General features: G+C 39.3%; 1 protein-coding gene and 1 long non-coding RNA gene across 3 annotated transcripts; one reads left to right on the top strand and one right to left on the bottom strand.

Annotated features, from left to right (window-relative positions):
* The first annotated feature begins 7,901 nt into the window (after positions 1-7,901).
* Positions 7,902-9,335, top strand: LOC311102368. Its single transcript, XR_014610004.1, has 3 exons — positions 7,902-8,109; positions 8,355-8,502; positions 8,597-9,335. It is a non-coding gene; the product is annotated as an uncharacterized lncRNA (long non-coding RNA).
* Positions 9,336-9,435: 100 nt separating this feature from the next.
* On the bottom strand, positions 9,436-15,244 carry LOC311102367 (uncharacterized protein). 2 transcript variants are annotated; one of them, XM_084143683.1, is made up of 13 exons: positions 15,062-15,244; positions 14,841-14,960; positions 14,420-14,716; positions 14,253-14,332; positions 13,926-13,978; positions 12,826-12,862; positions 12,680-12,747; positions 12,469-12,558; positions 12,056-12,369; positions 11,731-11,909; positions 11,329-11,501; positions 9,965-10,175; positions 9,436-9,889 (listed from the first exon to the last, which is right to left on the bottom strand). In XM_084143683.1, the coding sequence occupies exons 1-13, from the start codon at positions 15,228-15,230 to the stop codon at positions 9,854-9,856; spliced, it is 1,827 nt and encodes a 608-aa protein (XP_083999809.1). In that variant the 5' UTR covers positions 15,231-15,244; the 3' UTR covers positions 9,436-9,853. The 2 variants fall into 2 exon arrangements, with proteins under 2 accessions (XP_083999809.1, XP_083999810.1); XM_084143684.1 differs by lacking the exon at positions 12,469-12,558.
* Between the last annotated feature and the right edge of the window lie 5,989 nt (positions 15,245-21,233).

Here is a 21,233-nt window from a genome sequence, read left to right as displayed (position 1 = left end):
GAAAAATTACTTGTCATGCACAAAGTAGATGTCTTAACCGACTTGCCAAAACTATAGTTTGTTAACAAGAAATCTGTGGAGTGGTTGAAAAACAAGTTTTAATGACTCCAACCTAAGTGTATGTAAACTTCCGACTTCAACTGTATGTTGTGTTGGATTTGCCCCAAACACAACACTTTGAATATATTCAGGACATAATGTTAATTTCTTTGGCACATTTTTTGCAGTTTTACTTCAGTGCTTATTGCAAACAGGATGGATGTTTTGGAATATTCATATTCTGTACAGGCTCCGTTCTTTTCACTCTTTCATTTAGGTTAGTATTGTGAAGTACCTACTATGCTGTTGATCCATTCTCAGTTTTCTCCTATCACAGCCATTAAACTCTGTAACGGTTTTAAAGTCACCATTGACCTCGTGAAATCCCTGAGAGGTTTCATTCATCTCCGGCAACTGAATTAGGAAGGACGCCTGTATCTTTGTAGTGACTGGGTGTATTGATACACCATCGAAAGTATAATTAATAACTTCACCATGGTCAAAGGGATATTCAATGTCAGGTAAAAAAAAAAAAAAAACGATATACCAATAGGTGTCCTTCTTTGAGAGGCATTGGAAAAGCTCCCTGGTCTTTGTGGTTGAATCTGTGTTTGAAGTTCACTGCTCGATTGAGGGACCATACAGTTAATTGTATATGTGGGGTACAGAGATGAGGTAGTCATTCAAAAATCATGTTAAACACTATTATTCTACACAGAGTGAGTCCATGCAACTAATCTGACTTGTTAATCAAATTTTTACTCCTGAACTTATTTAGGCTTGCCATAACAAAAGGGTTGAGTACTTATTGGCTCATTATGGGGTATTGTGTGTAGATAAGTGACACAAAATCTAAATTGAATCCATTTTAAATTCAGGCTCTAACAAAAAATTTGCAAAAAGTAAAGTGGTGTGAATACTTTCTGAAGGCACTGTAAAGTGAAAATATGTTAAAATCTTGCCTAACCTTGTCAGAAGACAAAGAGGTATGAATCTATCAGTGGCGGCTCCTGAAAAAATTCTCAGGAGGGGCAATTTTTCTGATGATTTAGGTGACCTACACACATTTTAAAAAAGATATGTCCAGCAACAACATGAAGACAGGGGCAGCATATAAGTCAATACCAGAAGCATTTATTGACTGATCTGGGGAGATGGATTCCAGTTTCTGTGACAGATTATAAATAATCTCTGATGCCTTTGTTATATTAGCTTTTGGTTGAATGTACTGTCGTAGTAAATATATAATGTTATAGCTTGGTCTGACTAAAATCTTGTGCATGACCCATTTTGTGTTGGGCGTTTGTTTTCAATCAATGCTGTTCCTATCGTATAACAATGGACAAAATAGTCCTATCTTGTCAGCCTTGTCAGCAGGTGGCCAAGGACAACACCCACGCCATAGGTCTCTCAGTTCTTCCAACTCACGAGTTCTTGCTCTGAGGACACACACACACACGCACACACACACACACACACATCATCACTGATAACACACACACACACACACATCATCACTGTTAAACACACACACACACACACACACAAAAATCCCCTCTCTTTAGGCTGAACATTTGAAGACAGAGAACCCGACTCAGAGCCAATGCAACAGTGGAGGGGACCTCGCCCAACTCATCAGGACCAATCAGAAGATCAGAACTACTAGATTCAACCTACATCATTTATTGTATAAAATGTCTGCACACAATGTTTTCGGGGCTCTCTTCTCCCTAAGAGTTTGACGAACGAGTCCGTGCACGCGATTCCAGATATCTTTACCTCTGAATAAACTGCCTTTATTATACCATATCCACCCTGTCCAAAGTCTCTACTTGGTCTCAGTTCTCCAGTAAACTTGTGATTATCAACAGTACACAACGGTAACAAACAATTGGGGGAACTCACGGGGCAGATAGTAAGGTCGCAATGACACAGAAAGCAGTTCAATGTCGGGGTACAGAGTCGCTCTCTTACCAGGATCGCGGTCCGCTCTGACCAGGGTGAAGCCGGCCGGCTCCACTTCTCTGTCCGGGACTCTGTCATCCAGCCAAGTCTCCCAGCTGTATTGGATTCCGCTGCCAGCAGCGTTTTCATTATTTAGTCCGTTCGTAGCGGGTATGTACACGATCAACAAGATCAGTCCAAAACCCAACACTGGAAATCCATGGTTGGCAGAATGTTTGTAAACTAAGTCTACAAATTAAAAACATAAAATAACGCCACACTGCAGGTCGCAACAGAGACGCTGCTAGCCGCTATTGTCTTAGTTACGTTCATGGTTACGTCACGTATGACGAAAGCGCGTAAGTGCAAGCCCACAGACACCCATAGAGAATGTATTGAAAGCTTTGAAATTTGAAAAAAATAGATTTTACATGACAGGCTATGAGAGACTTCTGGGCGATTTTCAACCTGACTGAAATCGCCCCAAAAACGGGCGGGGCCATTTGAAGCACGACTTTAGCCTGATTTGACATTTAGTGGCTGGCAGATCAGACGTGAACACTGATAACTACTTTTGCCGTGATATAATTGATTAGAAAAAAAATCCCTTCCTTTTCCCGTTTGGCAGTGCGTCGCCCATATCGCCCTATTGAACAGGCCGTCCCTGGAATCTATCAGTGGTTCATCAATCAAGTTCTTGATTGGTGTAATGAATAATTTTTGGGGGCGAGAATGTTTCTTTGGGACCATCAGGCGAAGAGGTCCTTACACTGACATGTTCTTGCAATGTTCCCATGAAACCTGCCTAGAACATTAATATCTTATGTTCTGAGAACATGGCAACCATGTGTATGTTTGGTGGGACGTTGATGGAATATTCTCCTAGCCCTCCGAAAACTGGACACGAATGTTCTGTCAACATTCTCATTAAACGTGTCTAGAACAATATTTTCAGATATTCTTAGAACATGGTAACCACGTTCTGGGTATTCTGTTTGACATTAAGGGAATGTGTAGGACAGTGACACAAAATCTACATTTAGTCAATTTTAAATTCAGGCTGTAAAACAACAAAATATGGAAAAAGTCAAGAGGTTTGAATTCTGTATACTGTATACACACACATGCCTATCTATTTGGTCTCGTGGTCACTTTATTTACAAAGGCCTCTCAAAGCTTCTGGAAGATGAGACTGGGAGTTCATTAGCTAGTGATCAGCAGAATAGAAGGAACATGGTAACTCTGACCTAATACTAAAACTATGAATTTCAAGGACTTGGGATACTGGCAGAACAGCACACCCCAATGGACAACAAGACAACATCAAACTGCCTCAGATTGCCTTCCACGTGACTCAGCTGGAGAGCCCAGGGGTCACCCTGCCTTGGAGGAATGCACATTTGGGATCCAGAAGCTGGAGAACAGGATGCCCCTGGTGCGCGTCCAATATGGCACCTATTCACCATGTAGAGCCCTACTACCATAGGGTTCTGGTCAAAAGTAGTGTACTACATAGGGAATAGGGTGCCATTTGGGACACAACCCTGCCATATTGGACGTGCACCAGCGGTCTGAGAGGAGAGGCCCTAATTGTAAATCAGGCTGAGAGCCGCTCCTCCCTAAGAGGGTTTCTGGACTTAAGGACGGAGGAATAACGGGACAGACTGACTCTCTCAGGGCTCTGGGAAACACGAGGCACGTGCACTTTAGTAATGGGCAAGGACAGCAGTAGTTGGGGCGGATGTGGTGTGTGTGTGTGTGTGTGTGTGTGTGTGTGTCAGAATCATGGTGATAGTGTAGTGGATGCTTTATCAAGGAATTTATATTACGAAACTATCTCCATCCTTGATATAATTTTATTTCACAACCTTCGACTACACTGAGCTATCATTGTACTTTTCAGCTGTTTTAGTTATGTTTAGTTTTGTTCATTTGAAAATAAAGGATCAAAATAAAGGGCTCAGTAGGAAGGACAGTGGACGCTCCGGGGTAAGTTTACCCTATGTACAGATCTTTGATCAGCTTCCCTTCCCCCAATCTCTAACCTTATCCACTACTGGGGAAAATGCTAAACTGACCCAAGATCAGCATCTAGGGGCAACTTCACCCTTCTCCCAGTGGATCCAAACACACTGTCCCAGCCAGCCTTCTCCATAGATAAAAAGGAAGTGCTGTGTTATGGCTGTCCCCTCTCTTGGGACTACATTAGACAGAGTTACTGCACAGAGCAGCACCCTGTCTGGTCCTGACTGTAACCTTAACTACTGATGGCTAAAGAAGTTAGTGACCATGGGGGAAGGTAGCATATCATTGGCTTATCATAATGTGGAATGCACGCATTCTCCATTTTGTCATAAACAAGTCTCTGTGATATAGCAATTAGCTACCTCTCGTTTACAACAAATATGCCTGGTTGTGTAAAGTAACTTAGTAGAAATACTTTGTTACTGTACTTAAGTACAGTAAAGATGGCGCCGACGGAGATGGTGGCCTCGCGACTAGCTTTTAGGAAACTTTGCGGTATTTTGTTTTTTTATGTATTATTTTTTTACATTATTAGCTCAGGAAATAGTTTGTGTCAATACCTACAACTGGGAAGAACTATTGGATATCAGAGCGGCGATAACTCACCAAAACTAAGAGCATTACATCCAGGAATACGACTTCCCCGAAGCAGATCCTTTGTTCGCTCTCCCCAGAGCAATTAAACTGATTCCAGAGGCCAACCCAAAACATTGCCGGCAGAGGAGAGGCTTAGTAGACGCGTACAACACCCACCACTTCCGAGTATATTACTCGCTAATGTTCAGTCTTTGGATAGCAAAATTGATGATCTCAGGGCACTAAATTATTTCCAGAGAGACATCAGGGCCCGTAACATACTTTGTTTCACGGAAACATGGCTTTCTAGGGATACTCTGTCGGAATCGGTCCAGCCAGAGGGATTCTCAATTCATCACGCAGATAGGAATAAATATCTCTCCGGGAAGCAGAAGGGCGGAGGTGTGTGTTTCATGATTAAGGACTTATGGTGTAATTGTAGTAACATACAGGAACTCAAGTCCTTTTGTTCACCCGACCTAGAATACCTCACAATCAAATGCCGACCGTACTCCCAAGAGAATGTTCCTCCATTATAGCCAGGGCCGTTTATATCCCCCCTCAAGCCAATACCAAGGCGGCCACTGTTATTCAAACTTCTGCGATACTTTCAAGGCCCTCCCCCACCCTCCTTTCGGCAAATCTGACCACGACTTCATTTTGCTTCTCGCTTCATATAGACAGAAACCCAAACAGGAAGTACCGCGCTAAGGACTATTCAATGCTGGTCTGACCAATTGGAATCCACACTTCAGGATTGTTTTGATCACACGGACTGGGATATGTTCCGGGTAGCTTGCGAAAATATTTTAGATGAATACACCAATACAGTAACTGAGTTAATTAGGAAGTGTATAGGAGATGTCGTACCCACTGTGACTATTAAAACCTACCCTAACCAGAAACCGTGGATAGATGGCAGCATTCGCACGAAACTGAAAACGCAAACCACTGCATGTAACCATGGCAAGGTGACAAGGAATATAGCAGAATACAAAACAGTCTAGTTATTCACTCCGAAGGCAAGCAAACAAGCAAAACATCAGTATAGACAAAAAATGGAGTCGCAATTCAACGGCTCAGATACGAGACGTATGTGGCAGGGTCTACAGACAATGATGGACTACAAAAGGAAAACCAGCCTTGTCGCCGAGACCCGACGTCTTGCTTCCGGACAATCTAAACACCTTCTTCGCTTGCTTTGAGGATAACACAGTGCCACCGACGTGGCCCGCTACCAAGGACTGTGGGCTCTCCTTCTCAGTGGCCGACGTGAGTAAAACATTTAAACGTGTTAACCCTCGCAAGGCTGCCGGCACAGACGTCATCCCTAGCCGCATCCTCAGAGTATGCGCAGACCAGCTGGCTGGTGTGTTTATGGACATATTCAATCTCTCCCTTTCCCAGTCTGCTGTCCCCACATGCATCAAGATGGCCACCATTCCTGTACCCAAGAAAGCAAAGGTAACTGAACTAAATGACTATCGCACAGTAGCACTCACCTCTGTCACCATGAAGTGCTTTGAGAGACTAGTCAAGGATCATATCACCTCTACCTTACCTACCACCCTAGACCCACTTCAATTTGTATGCACTCACTAACTGTAAGTCGCTCTGGATAAGAGCGTCTGCTAAATGACTTAAATGTAAATGTAATTAAAACTTGTTTTTTCAACCACTTCACACATTTCTTGTTAACAAACTATCGTTTTGGCAAGTCGGTTAGGACATTTACTTTGTGCATGACACAAGTAATTTTTCCAACAATTGTTTAGAGACAGATTATTTCACTTATAATTCACCGTATCACAATTTCAGTGTGTCAGAAGTTTACATACACTAAGTTGAATGTGTCTTTAAACAGCTTGGAAAATCCCAGAAAATGATGTCATGGCTTTAGAAGCTTCTGATAGGCTAATTGACATCATTTGAGTCAATTGGAGGTGTACCTGTGGATGTATTTCAAGGCCTACCTTCAAACTCAGTGCCTCATTGCTTGACATCATGGGAAAATCAAAATAAATCAGCCAAGACCTCTGGTCTGATGAAACAAAAATAGAACTGTTTGGCCATAATGACCATCGTTATGTTTGGAGGAAAAAGGGGGATGCTTGCAAGCCGAAGAACATCATCCCAACCGTGAAGCACGGGGATGGCAGCATCATGCTGTGGGGGTGCTTTGCTGCAGGAGGGACTGGTGCACTTCACAAAATAGATGGCATCATGAGGAAGGAAAATTATATGGATCTATTGAAGCAATATCTCAAGACTTCAGTCAGGAAGTTAAATCTTGGTCGCAAATGGGTCTTCCAAATGGACAATGACCCCAAGCATACTTCCAAAGTTGTGGCAAAATGGCTTAAGGACAACAAAGTAAAGGTATTGGAGTGGCCATCACAAAGCCCTGACCTCAATCCTATAGAAAATGTGTGGGCAGAACTGAAAAAGCGTGTGCGAGCAAGGAGGCCTACAAACCTGACTCAGTTACACCAGCTCTGTCAGGAGGAATGTACGGTGGCCGGGAGTGCAAAGCAACATTACAAAGAATGAAAGACTTTTACAAAGCTCGAGACAAATTTACATTTTGGAAAACAAATTAACATTTTATAAAACAAATTAACATTTTATAAAACAAATTAACATTTTATAAAACAAATTTACATTTTAGAAAACAAATTAACAAGACGCAAAACACTTTTACCAGTCCCGAAACAAATTTACAAATGACAGATTCGTCACGGAAAGGGAATGTACCATATACCGGAAGTGACACGGAAGTGATGAGCGTGGTCTTTTCGTGTTGTTTATGGTGACCGCCCGAACATGGACTGCGGCCGAGGGATGTTTTGCCCGTTTTGTGGCAAACACATGAACAGCTTAACGCGGTTTTGCTTTACGTGTGGTCGGTGTTTGGAGTTTTTAAAGGACGCGGATCAGACGGAAACACCAGACATACTGCATCATTGCGTTCAATATTTTAACGAGGGTCACTCGTACGCTGTAATCGTGGACATGATGTCAAGTCTACACGGTGTAAACATCAGCTTGAGGACTCTTAAAAGTAAACTGAACGAAGCCGGGTTGTACCGCAGAAAGGATTATTCCTCGCCAAACGCCGTGAGTAACGCCATCAGATTTGAACTTCGTGGACCTGGACAACTACTCAATGGGACCTAACTATATGTGGCACGCAGATGGTTATGACAAACTTAAGCCATTCGGTTTGGCCATTTTGGGATGCATAGATGGATTTTCACGTAAAGTATTGTGGCTTCAATGTGGACCAACAAATAATAACCCAACAGTGATTGCTCACTATTTCATGTCATATGTGCGAAACCTCGGTATCATCCCCATGAGACTGAGGACTGATTGCGGCACTGAGAACGGCATAATGGCTGCAATTCAATGTACCCTACGCCACCATCACAGTGACTACTACTCTGGAGCGTCCAGCCACATGTACGGCTCATCTATAAATAACCAGCGTATTGAGTCCTGGTGGTCTATATTTAGAAAGGGAAGGTGAGTTGTCTTCATAAAGGGTCATTGCATCTTTTGGTCATTCGATTTTCTTCTCAGGAACGATTAATGAAAAACGAGCACAATAATTATCAATACAAATTTGTAAAGCAAATCCTGCCCGTCAGGAAAAGTAGCTGTTCCTGAAAAGAAAATCGAATGACCAAAAGATGCACAGACCATACATTTCATTATAACTAACCTTTATTATATATAGTATAACTAAACATTTGTATCCATTTCTATAGGTCTCAGTTCTGGATGGAGTTATTTGCCGACCTTAGAGATGCCGGATACTTCAACGGGAGTCATGAGCATCAATGCCTATTGAGATATTGCCAGAACAGCAGCATGTCCAGGAGGAGTGCCCAATGAACTCTACTACTTACCACACAGGTGATACATTGGTGATAATAAACAGATAAAAGCATTAATGTAACGTTTTAGCTTAAATGAAAATAAATGCAATTATGTATTTTATTTAACATAGGTTTGGCTCCAGAGACTGCGGATTTCAAAGTGAACAAGCTGAACTGGATGCCCTTCCTGAGGCTAGCCTGTCAATGACTCCTTGTGGGGACCCAAACATGCAGGAGTACTTGGACTTTGCCATGGAACACAATCAGTTACAGAAGCCAGACAACTGGGAGTCTGCATCCGAACTGTACATGAAACTAAAAGAAATGGCTCAGCTATGAAATGATCAAAAAGGGAGGGTTTTTTGTAGTGGTGGAATACTGCTGTCTGTCTGAACACAATATTTATGAATCTGTCATCCAAAGCTTAATTGTTTTTAAGTGTGAAGTAAATTAATCAAAAATAGTAATCAGTATTTATTACACTTTTGTAGTATTGAGAGTAATGGATCTAAAACATTTTCAAAATGTTTACTGTGAGAAAAGAACATGCTCACATACAGTAACATTATAAAAACAACTTTGGCAACTGCACTTTAAAAGTGCACCTTTAATAGGGTTGGGCATCAAGAACCAATTCCTACTTGGAATAGTTTAAAAAATTACGATTCAATCGGAATTGTTTCTTTATTGGAATCGTTTTGGAGGATTGGGTTTCAAATCTGATCATGGGTTCCAAATTTAACATGCGCAAGTTTTGGTTTCTGTAGCGGCCAGGTGCTTGTTGTGTTGCAGCCATGGAGCACAGTAAGCGGTGCTCTAGTGTGGCTTTATTTTACATTGAAAAAGCCCCGTCAAACTGCAACCCACCTTTGAATCTGTAAGTAAGCATTTCACTGTAATGTCTGCACCTGTTGTATTCGGCGCATGTGACCAATAAAATTTGATTTGATTTGATTTGATTTGATTTGAATCAAAATAAAACGTTCCTCTTATTTGTGAAATAAGCATGTGACCCGTTTCAACTCCACCACTCAAAGAATCGGAATCGAGAATCGATAAGAACCGGAATCAAAAGGAAGAATCGGAATTGGAATCAGAATCGTTAAAATCTAAATGATGCCCAACCCTAACCTTTAACAACAACAACTTTTTCAGAGTCTTAACTCTAGGGGTCATCCATCATATAGCTTAGAAACAGCCGAATCCTGGACTATTTTGAATTCCAAAGTCCATTTGTGACTTAAACAAAGTGTATGAGTCTAGGAGTGGTAATCTCAAGGAGTTTGAACATGTATTTGCCATTGGGAACGCAGAGTCCTCCAGGAACTCTATTTGAGGCAGTGGTTCCAAGCCAGATGGGGGAAGTGAAGACAGCCCAGTAGCAAACATCAAAACATCTTCCACAGACACAGCAGCCTGGCCTTCTGCAAAGAAAAACAATTCAGATACATCACTGCTATGTGTTTTCTTAACTAGTTATAAAAAACAAACTAACAAACCTTCACAATCAAGGAGATAGTCTGCCCAGTAGGCCATGGTTTGACTTTAAGTCTTCGATTACTCCCCGAAGGACTGAGGTCAGGTTTGAAGAGTCTCTCAAGCTCAAAAGCAGTGAGTCGCCTTTCAGAGTGGCACATGACAGGGGCCAGCAAAGTAGGGTGTTGCTGTAGTGCAGTCAAAAACTCCAGGGTTGAAAGACCATCTCTGAATCTACAGAGTGAACACAAACATTGTTTCACAGCTGTGTAGTGCCAATTGAATTTAAAATTATCTAAAGAAAACTATTAAATATTCTCTTCTCTACAATTACTATCCAACTTAACATTGTTGAAAATTGATTTCAAAAACCCTATTTTTGCATTGCACATTAAACGTTAATTGTTACAAACTGTAAGTATAACACACAGAAACAAAAGACTGGAATGACACAGACGGATGGGTGGCTTGAGCACTCACACGATGCCTTCAGAAAGTCTACACACCCATTGCACTTTTTCACAACTTTGTTTCGTTATAGATTCAATTTAAAATAGTAATATTAATATTTTTCCTCATCAGCCTACACACAATACATCATAATGACAAAGCAAAAACAAGTTTTTAGAAATTGTAGCAAATTTAATAAAAATTTAAAACTGGAATATCACATTCGCACAAGTTAATTAACCATTTTCTCAGTACACTGTTGAAGCACCTTTGGAAGTAATTCCAGCCTGGATTCCTTGTGTATGAAGCTACAGGCTTTACACACAACATCACCACACTCTTTATATCTGATTTTCAGGGACATTTACAAGAGATACTAAAACCTCTCTGCATGTCAGGATCTCTATGAGAACTGAGGGCAGAAATAGATCCATATGTAAATGACACTGCTACAGTATGGAGCAGGTGGTTGGATAAACAGCAGCAAGTCATCAAGGGTTTGATGGGTAAAGTGAGCCTCAAACCATCACTCTGCTGCCAGATGTGCAGCAGAGGTGGATGGATCACTTTAAGGGGTAACTGGACTGATTTTCCTCTATGGAAGAGTTAGTCAGGAGGAGAAACCTAAGATCAAATTTCTGGTTTTGCTTTGTCATTATGATGTATTGTGTGTAGATTGATGAGGAAAATGATTTAAATATATTTTAAATTGAATCTATAAAGGTGTGCAGACTTAATGAAGGCACTGTAGTTTGACACAGAATGAAGTGACATCACATATCCGTTGAAATACACTAAGGTACAAATTCTGATTAAAGACAAATTGATAACAGATATACATACTTGCATAAACCAAAGATGGGGACCATGAGGCATTTCAAACAAAAAATTCATACATAAATAAATAAAAATCTCATCACTACAAATATCATCTTACCTGTCAATTACAGATGAGTTGCGGTCAATGGTATACCATTGGAGGTAGTCTGACACGATTTCTTTCTTTTCTTCCACAGTAGCCACATGTCTCAGACAACCTGCTGTCTGTAACATTGTGCTGTGTCTCATCATACATTCTTGCAGAGCATCCAATGAAGCAGCATTCTCAATCTGAAAGACATGAAAATGGGCAAAAACACCCCAGTCAATAACTGTATGCACTGTATCTCCTTGCCTATTTTTTTAATAACGTACATAGCAAGGTGTAATCTTACACTATCAAAAACTAATAAATTAATTAAATATATTCCGCACGTGATATAGGAAGTAAACATTGTCTCAAAAACACTGCAATAAGTATGAAAAACTCTGCCCTACCATACCCTTATGCTATTCTCACCTCTTGCAAAGCTTTCCCTATTTCTTCATCAGTTATTAAATTATTTGTTGCTTTGAATGAAGGCTGGCCTGCAAGATAATGTACAAGATCTTCTGACAGGAAATGGGGTCCTGGACCTCCATGTACAACTGACACAGCAATCATCTTTCCTGCCAAGTAGTATTCATCCTCCCTAACAGCTGTGAATGAATTCATATTGCAAAATTAAAACAATGCATTACTGTATATACTGTAATATGCAAGCATATGTCATGTGATATATCTGGTCAATGAGCATTAACCAACCATTAGTAGCCTATAGTACACATCCAACCAATATGCATACCCTTTGCATTGTAGACCAAGAACCGATGTCCTTCTGGTCCATCAAAAATGGGCCGGTCTTTTAGGTGTTTCATCAGTAGAGTTAAAAACTCTCGTCTTGGACCACCAGTGTCAATTCCCTCTTCCAGAACACCAGTATCATCAGTACATTTCACCAGCATGTCACAGGTTTCAGAATATGTTGTACGCTTGAAACCTCTTACTGCCCCATCCCAAACATTATCCCTTGAGATGTTAAACCGGCTGACTTTTTTATGATCAATAGGAAGAGACAGGTTTGCTACGATGTCAGGTAATGCAATGTCCGTCTCCTCCCTGTAATGACAAAAAGTTAATTCATTTGTGGATATTCCAGATATACAAGAACTATTGTACAGTGAAAAAACTGGAGTGCTATAGTCAAAAGCATATTACATTGCTGTGTGTTGGAAATTCTTCACGTTGACAGCAACCGGCTCTTCGTCCTCCTGCTCAACATTTGGTGAATACAGGTCTGTGTATTTACTGTTGGGAAATTGCCATTTCCATGTTAAAACATCTTACAAACAAAAATGTCTTCCCCATGTAATCAGTTCAATACATTTAAATTATGTCAGTCATTATCTTTTCTTTTTTTTTTACTTACCTGTAGCAAGACATTTTTTCTGGATTTGCTTCCGGTGGATCCAGATCCTCAGCATCAGATATTACTATCTGAAAAAAAGATTAAAATGTCTGAAACAACAACACTGAAAGCAAGAAATGTCATGCTGCCACACTCTGCCTTATTACCTGTCCAGGCTGAATTGTTGATTGTCCTGGTGCATCTCTGAAACATGATAAAACATATTAAAATGATTAGCTCCATGATAAAGGCTATAATGTAGCTTTGAGTAGCATGTAGTAGTAGAGGGAACAGAAAGATGTATTAAAAAAAAAGATTATTTTGAGAACATGTGGAAAGGAGCGCTTCCTGGACTCAAATCTGAGTTAGTTTGAGTTTCTTTTTTAATGGAAAAGGTATAAAATAAAAGAAAGCTCAAACTACTATTTTTAACTATTAAAATGCTTGTATTGCAAGTGGCCAAGCCATACAGAACCAATTTAAAAGAACTTTAATGTGTTTTTGCATCTAGCCTTCGTCAGCGAGTCAAACAGATGAAATGACACCTAGTGTCCAAGGTGTTCTGGGCTAGAGTAGGTGTTGTAGACATCTTAAAACCAGTAGGTGTCCTTCAGGCCTACAATAGTCAAATCATGTAAACATTATGTATATGGATGTGTCCCATGTTTCCTATTGGTGGATTACCACTAGAAAAAACCCAGTGTCTCTCATTACATCTATTTGACTCCCTGACAAAGGCTAGATGCCGAAATGTGTTGGAGTTCTTTAAGTTGGTTCTGGATGACCGTGCCACTTCAGTAAAGGCCTGTAGTACCTATGCAGGATCGACAGTGATGTGGGACATATGAATGGACAGTGGATACCCCCCACTTCATTCTCACGTAATTTTTTTTAATGGTTTGGTTAATTTTTGTTTATTCAACTGCAAGAGCAACTGTATTTCAGTGGGTTTATTCTGTAAAGCTCTGCTCACACAGGCAGCTGTGGGTCCTTTAGGTAGGGAGCGAGGGGGCACCGCAGTCAGTTACAGAAACAGCTGATAGCATGTAGCAACGTTGAGCTTATGTGCAGCAATATAAATGTATGTATAATGTGTATGTGAATAAGTAGTGAAATATCTGCTAGTAGTTTTATCAGTTTTGTGAGTTAAATTTAAAAAAAGGTGAAATTGCACTTTACCTGGTAGTGAAAGCACTGTAGCCCAACAAAATATGAATTATTATTGCACGTGTGAAAATTCCTTTGTGTCCAAGTGTGCAACACCTACCTTTCATCGTCCAGCTTGTGTTTGGGAGTACTTCGATTTTGTGGTTCAAAAACCTGAGAGGAAACAGATAAAATGATCAACAACTTTCAACAGGTTCCATTATTTTTCCATTACCACATACAGTATATATCAATGCTGAATGGTTGTCTGTGTTACTGTATAATAGTTACTGCAAAATAATCAAAACAAGCCTTTTTCCACTAAAATATTGACCAGGACATTGATTTTATGCTTAAAATCCAATGTACATCTAATTAATAAATTATATGAAAATGAATAAATACAAACATACATAAACATTTTAAAAAAGAGAAATAACTGATGTACCAAAGTGTCAGCACGATTGAGTTCAGCTGTGCTCCTTGTTGTGAAGACAATTTCAGAATCAGAGTCTGAGGTATCATCCACTGAAAAAAATAATTCAAACAACCATTATCTATCCTCCAGCAGAGTATCTAAATATGTAAAAATATTGAATCATGAGATCCACTAACCTCTTTTATAGTGTTTTTCTAGGCAAATGAAAAAAGTGATCCTGGAATATGCCTTTCCTATTTCCTTTTTATATTCTGCCAATTTGAATGGCCTTTCTGACCCAGGCACATGAACCACCTCTGAGCAGTCTGGATACAAAAGGACATAAGGTCCTTCGTGCATGTCCTTGTTAAATGTTGTCATTTTCTGGACAGCTTGTTTCAGTAGATCAGGTGCTGCTACCTCTGGGTCTGTAAATAACTGTAGTGTTTTCCCTCTTAGAGGTTTTAAATCAGTTCCACTTGGCACCATCAATCCTACGTTTATATAGTAAAATAACAAAGATATAATTAATGTATACATAGGTAAAATAAATATACACAAACACACAAATACATATAGAGCATTGCAAAATTGTATAGGACGGTCAGTACACCTTACCTGGACGTGTTCTTTCTTTAGGCCTATATCTTCCTTTTGGCCCATAGTTAAAAGACTGTCGTTCTTTTGATTTCGAGCTTCTGTACTCCATTAACTGTTTGTATGATGGGCATGGTTGTTCTGCAGAAATGGACAGAGTTCCGAAACAGAAAGTTAGAAGCCGCTCAAAAAATCATTAGCGTTACTGTCCTTAGCTAGCGTTTTGGTTTTGCTAAACTTACTTTGCATAGCACTGTCCGGCTGTCGAGACGTCCCCTGTGTTTCCAATGTTTCCGTCTTGTCCGCGTCCTTTAAAAACTCCAAACACCGACCACACGTAAAGCAAAACCGCGTTAAGCTGTTCATGTGTTTGCCACAAAACAGGCAAAACATCCCTCGGCCGCAGTCCATGTTCGGGCGGTCACCATAAACTTATTTGACGCCATAAACTCCACAACAACAATACGAAAAGACCACGCTCATCACTTCCGTGTCACTTCCGGTATATGGTACATTCCCTTTCCGTGACGAATCTGTCATTTGTAAAAAATTTCGGGACTGGTAAAAGTGTTTTGCGTCTTGTTAATTTGTTTTCTAAAATGTTAATTTCTTTTATAAAATGTTAATTTGTTTTATAAAATGTTAATTTGTTTTATAAAATGTAAATTTGTTTTCCAAAATGTACATTTGTTTTCCAAAATGTAAATTTGTCTCGAGCTTTGTAAAAGTGTTTCATTCTTTGTAATGTTGCTTTGCACTTCCCGGCCACCGTAGGAATGGGCCAAAATTCACCCAACTTATTGTGGGAAGCTTGTGGAAGGCTACCCGAAAAGTTTGACCCAAGTTAAACCATTTAAAGGCAATGCTACCAAATACTAATTGAGTAAATGTAAACTTCTGACCCACTGGGGATGTGATGAAAGAAATAAAAGCTGAAAGAAATAATTATCTCTACTATTATTCTTACATTTCAAATTCTTAAAATAAAGTGGTGATCCTAACTGACCTAAGACAGGGAATTTTTACTAGGATTAAATGTCAGGAATTGTGAAAAACTGAGTTTAAATGTATTTGGCTAAGGTGTATGTAAAGTTCCGACTTCAACTGTAGGTATTCCTCTTGTCCAGATGGGATAGGGCAGTGTGCAGTGTGATGGCGATTGCATCGTCTGTGGATCTATTGGGGCGGTAAGCAGACAACAACCTATTGTTCATTCTGAGTCTGGGGCCAGGTTATATTGACACCATTATTAGGCCTTGGAATTTCCAGAATACATGCAACCGCATTAACGGGAAGTGCTATGAAAAGGCATTGCATGCAGCCCTAGAAGCAGGTGCTGATATTATCTCTATAACATAATTTAATGAATGGCATGAGGGAACCCAGATTGAGATGGCAATTGCAAAAACAAGCCAGACTGTGTACCTAGACTACTTACCCAGCAAGCCTGTTGTCTATTTAGAGATAACTCGCAAATGGGCAGCAATATTTAGCAGTGAAAGGAAGAGATGGCCAGAATGAGGGCCTAACATTGTTTAATCTGACCAGAAATGTACTTCACACATATTGCATTAATCAGGCAGCTATAAACAGTATAGATTGTAGAATTTGACAACAGTAGTGTGACAGAAACCTATGTTCACTTTTTTATCCTGTGTGGTAATATTAACAGATTAACAAATAAAAAGGCAACCTTATGTACAGAAGTATATAATTATGTGGTGTTTCTCCTGCTTTATATGATTATGATGATTTGCACTTTAATGCATAACTGTTTACTTAAATTATATTTGGACAGTTGCCTACCCAGGGCCTATCCTGAATAAACCCCTTCCTGACTAAAAAACACTTTAAATGGAGAATTGAATATGCTTTTCAGTCCGTGGAATGCCTAACCTGTGTCTGTGCAAACCACCACGATTTGACAGTTCCTATGTCATTGCATTATATACTTACTTTTCGATCACATCACTATTTAACAGGACACTGAGAATATTTAATAATTTGAATGTACCCCATAAATCAAACTGTCAAATACATACCAATGACTAAGCAGCTTAAAGCTAGAGTCCTTAATTGAAACAATGACAAAGTGGTCGACCCGCCTCTGTTTTGGTAAAAAGCTGAGGGATAGGCCTGGAGAAATCTAGTGCTATGGATGCAAGGACTGACTATCCATTATACCAACATTATACAGTTTGTTACATTTACATTGTTTACAAACAAGCTTATATGTTTGGTTCTGATGGGGTACAACAGTTGAACTAAGTTCATGAGGCAAGTTCTACGTTTTTAAGAATCAGTGGGTATATATCATTAATTTATAAGTCCATAAATAGATGTATCAACTAAGGATTCTAGCTTGAAGTTTCTGTTAATATCTATGAACATACCCTATAAATCAACATTGAGAACATCTAGGCTACTCTTATGTGATGTGTTATTTCAGAGTTATTGTTCCTTCTCCTCTATAAGCTTTCTTTAAATGTAGGAAATGCAACAAAAGGGGCAAACATTGTCATTAAAATTATCAACCTGGGATACATCCTATTTGAATCAGCCTCAAATTAATCTCAGGTGATGTGCACTGTAGACTACTGTATCTCCAAGACAATTTAGATAGAGGATTAGCCTATTCAAAATTGTCTACCAAATAAAGCACGAATCTTGTCAAATGTGTGAATGTGGGCTTAGATATAGGCAATGCCTATGTTGTAATTTTAAACATTTACTTGGAAAACCACATCACCAGCGAAGAAATAGACTAATTGTATGGGCAGCGGCAATATTGCGCAATCATTCCTAATTCAGATTGGGAACGCATGAATCACATCCAATTTAATCAATATCCTAATGCATTTTTAGCATGCACGCCCGACTAAAATCTATGCTAGGCTACCTACATTCGGTTTTGCGAATCCGCTTTCAGCCTTCAGCTGCATTATCGGTAAATAGGGGCAAGGTGGCGCATGGGCAGCCAGTGGGGAATTATTCCACATCGCATCACGTGCCTTACATTGCGTCCTTATATTAAAGAAACGTTGCATTTGCTCATATTTAGTGAATTAAGAATTTCCTAACAGTCATTTTCGAATTCTGGTAACCTTGGCAGTCAGGTCGAATTAGACGGGTATTTATATAGACCTCCATTGCGAGATCGTGGAAACTGTATGTGTTTCGGCTCACATGAATCCTGGCCAATTCCTGCAAATATTGCCACCAGAGCAAATGTGTATTTACATCCTTAACGTTTTCGGCATGTAGGATGGTATGAGGGAACGACCCGGCAAGCCAATGGGAATATATGTATATTTTAATACACGCTTGTCGAGATGGTGAGTAAAATTGATTTTTCTCTCCGCTACATGTCAGAACAGTGGTACCTGGTTTCGCAAGACAAGCTGTGCTAACTCATAAAAAATAAAACATCAAGAAAAAACTCAACGAAATGGGTATATCTCTTCATCGTCCAAGTCACAATTTTGGCTTAAAAGGATGCATTGAGAAAATTACACATTTGTATTAAGGTCATCGACGTTATATACATTTTCCTTCGATGTGCCTCTTGATTCACGAGGATAATGAGTAGCCAATGTTTACACGCCTGTTAGTATTCTCAAAGATGCTTATGGCCAACAGTGATATGAACCTGTGTTGGTGCGTAAAAGGGCGTTTGTTAACCAGAGAGAATAGGTAGCCTATCGAATAAGGCTACATTTAAATAATTGCTTTTATTTTAAACAATGAAACACAATGCTGCATCATGATGATTGACACTCATTGCAAGTGTGTGTAGGCTACATAAGGTTTTTAAATGACCTTCAGTTGCACTGGCTAAAAATCCATTCTCACTTTGGATACTGCTCTTATACCAGCTTCTGCCAGTGTAGCCTATAAACCAAACGAGAAATGGGTAGGGAAATTATTCTAATAGCCAGCCTGCAAATGGACCTGTTTTATTCCGCCCTCTGATCAATTCAATAGCCTGCACAAGACCATTGCATGCACCCCACTAAAGAATTTACCTACCTATGATTTTATTCTGCACTGTTTTAACTCAAACAGTGCAGAATAAGCTCATGTAACCCAATATTGCAAGCTCTGATATTGCTAAAATGTCGAATGCAAGTAGTCAATAGTCTTCCCTACATACAGAAGCGAACAACATTAGGATATCTTAAAGCATTTTGGAAATATAGACCAGTAAACACACACATACAATAGGCGGAAATATCAACTATGAATAGTTATGATGACTTAAGTCTTTGGTAGCTGTCCAATCGACAACTTTCCAAGTCAAATTTGTTCTCAATCAATGCTGTATTTTGTCCTGCCTGACAAAAATACATACAGTAACTCATGTTTTGGATGTTGTGGCTATTGTAATCTGCTCAACGGAAAACAACCCTAAACTCAAAAAGGGCAGAATAATCCCTGGCTGGAGGGGGGTGGGCCACATAAACTCATGTAACCCAATATTGCTCAAATTTGGATTACAAGTAGTCCGCTGTCTACTTACACAAACAAACAGCATTAGGATATCTAAATGAATCTTGGAAATATAGACCTGTAAACACACAGACACAATAGTTCAATAGACAACTTTGCTCTCATTCAGTGCTGTATGGCCCTGCCTGACAGAAATGCATAGAGGTACACATTTTTTGATGTTGTGGCTCTAAAGAAAAACAAGTGGGCTCAGACATCGAAATTAAAATTTTGGGGGTCCAAGGTTCCTTAATGGATTTTGGATCTTTAGCCCCTAGTCTTGCAATTAAATCAAAGGGACAATCACAGATGATCTTTATATTTTCCCACAAATCCAATATGGCTTCCAAAATAAAATAAAATATGGCTGCCTTAATAACATTTGATGCAGGTTACCTGTAAATTATGAATTTTGTAAATGATGCATTTTTTTGGAATTGTGTGCAACTCTCATGCCTACAAGGACAGTTTGGTGTGAATCAATTTTATTCTGAATCCAATATGGCCAACATGATTACATTCCCCCTTGACCTTTTCCACATTTTGTTGTGTTACAAAGTGGAATTAAAAATGATTTAATTGTCATTTTTTGTCAACGATCTACACAAAATAATCTGTCAGAGTGGAAGAAAAATTCTAACTTTTTTTTAGTTAATGGACATTAAAACAATTATATTTGGGTTAGAGAAGTATTCAACCACCTTAGTCAATACATGTTAGAATCATGTTTGGCAGCAATTACAGCTAAGTCTTTATGGGTAAGTCTAAGAGCTTTACAAACCTGGATTGTACAATATTTACCAATTATTATTTTAAATAATCTTCAAGCTCTTTCAAGTTGGTTGTTGATCATTGCTAGTCAACCATTTTCAAGTTTTGCCATAGATTTTCAAACCAGGTTTAAGTCGAAACTATAACAAGGCCACTCAGGAATATTCAATGTCGTAACATGATGCAGACACCACAATGCTTGAAAATATGAAGAGTGGTACACCGTAATGTGTTGTGTTGGATTTAGCCCAAACATAATGCTTTGTATTCAGGACAGAAAGTTAATTTGGTTGCCACATTTTATGCAGATTACTTTAGTGCCTTATTAGGTACCATTGGAAAACCTCCCTGGTCTTTGTCGTTGAATATGTGCTTGAAATTCACTACTCGACTGAGGGACCTTACAGATAATTGTATATGTGGTGTACAGAGATGGGGTAGTCATTAACAAATCATTTTAAGAACCATTATTGCACACAGAGTTAGTCCATGCAACTTATTATCTGACTTGCTAAGCACATTTTTACTCCTGAAGTTATTTAGGCTTGCCATAACAAAGGGGTTGAATACTTAATACTCAAGACAGTTCAGCTTTTCATTTTGTATTAATTTATAACATTTCTAAAAACATAATTCCACTTTGACATTGTGGGGTATTATGTGTAGATCAGTCACAGAAAATCTAAATGGAATCCATTTCCACAAAATGTGGAAAAAGTGTGAATACAGTGGGGGAAAAATGTATTTAGTCAGCCACCAATTGTGCATGTTCTCCCACTTAAAAAGATGAGAGAGGCCTGTAATTTTCATCATAGGTACACGTCAACTATGACAGACAAAATGAGGAAAACAAATCCAGAAAATCACATTGTAGGATTTTATATGAATTTATTTGCAAATTATGGTGGAAAATAAGTATTTGGTCAATAACAAAAGTTTCTCAATACTTTGTTATATACCCTTTGTGGGCAATGACACAGGTCAAACATTTTCTGTAAGTCTTCACAAGGTTTTCACACACTGTTGCTGGTATTTTGGCCCATTCCTCCATGCAGATCTCCTCTAGAGCAGTGATGTTTTGGGGCTGTCGCTGGGCAACACGGACTTTCAACTCCCTCCAAAGATTTTCTATGGGGTTGAGATCTGGAGACTGGC

This window comes from Coregonus lavaretus (assembly GCF_964263955.1).
Source record: "Coregonus lavaretus genome assembly, chromosome: 27".
Classification (NCBI taxonomy): Eukaryota; Metazoa; Chordata; class Actinopteri; order Salmoniformes; family Salmonidae; genus Coregonus; species Coregonus lavaretus.
Note: the sequence above shows the minus strand (reverse complement) of the source record. Positions and strands in the feature narration are given on the sequence as shown.

Excerpts from the sequence above, each read along its gene's own strand:
- LOC311102367 (XM_084143683.1), bottom strand. The coding sequence starts at position 15,230 with ATGGACTGCGGCCGAGGGATGTTTTGCCTGTTTTGTGGCAAACACATG. Across the intron at positions 12,370-12,468 it reads AATTTCCAACACACAGCAAT|GGAGGAGACGGACATTGCAT; the intron begins GTAATATGCTTT and ends TTGTCATTACAG. Across the intron at positions 10,176-11,328 it reads AACTCATCTGTAATTGACAG|ATTCAGAGATGGTCTTTCAA; the intron begins GTAAGATGATAT and ends TTCACTCTGTAG.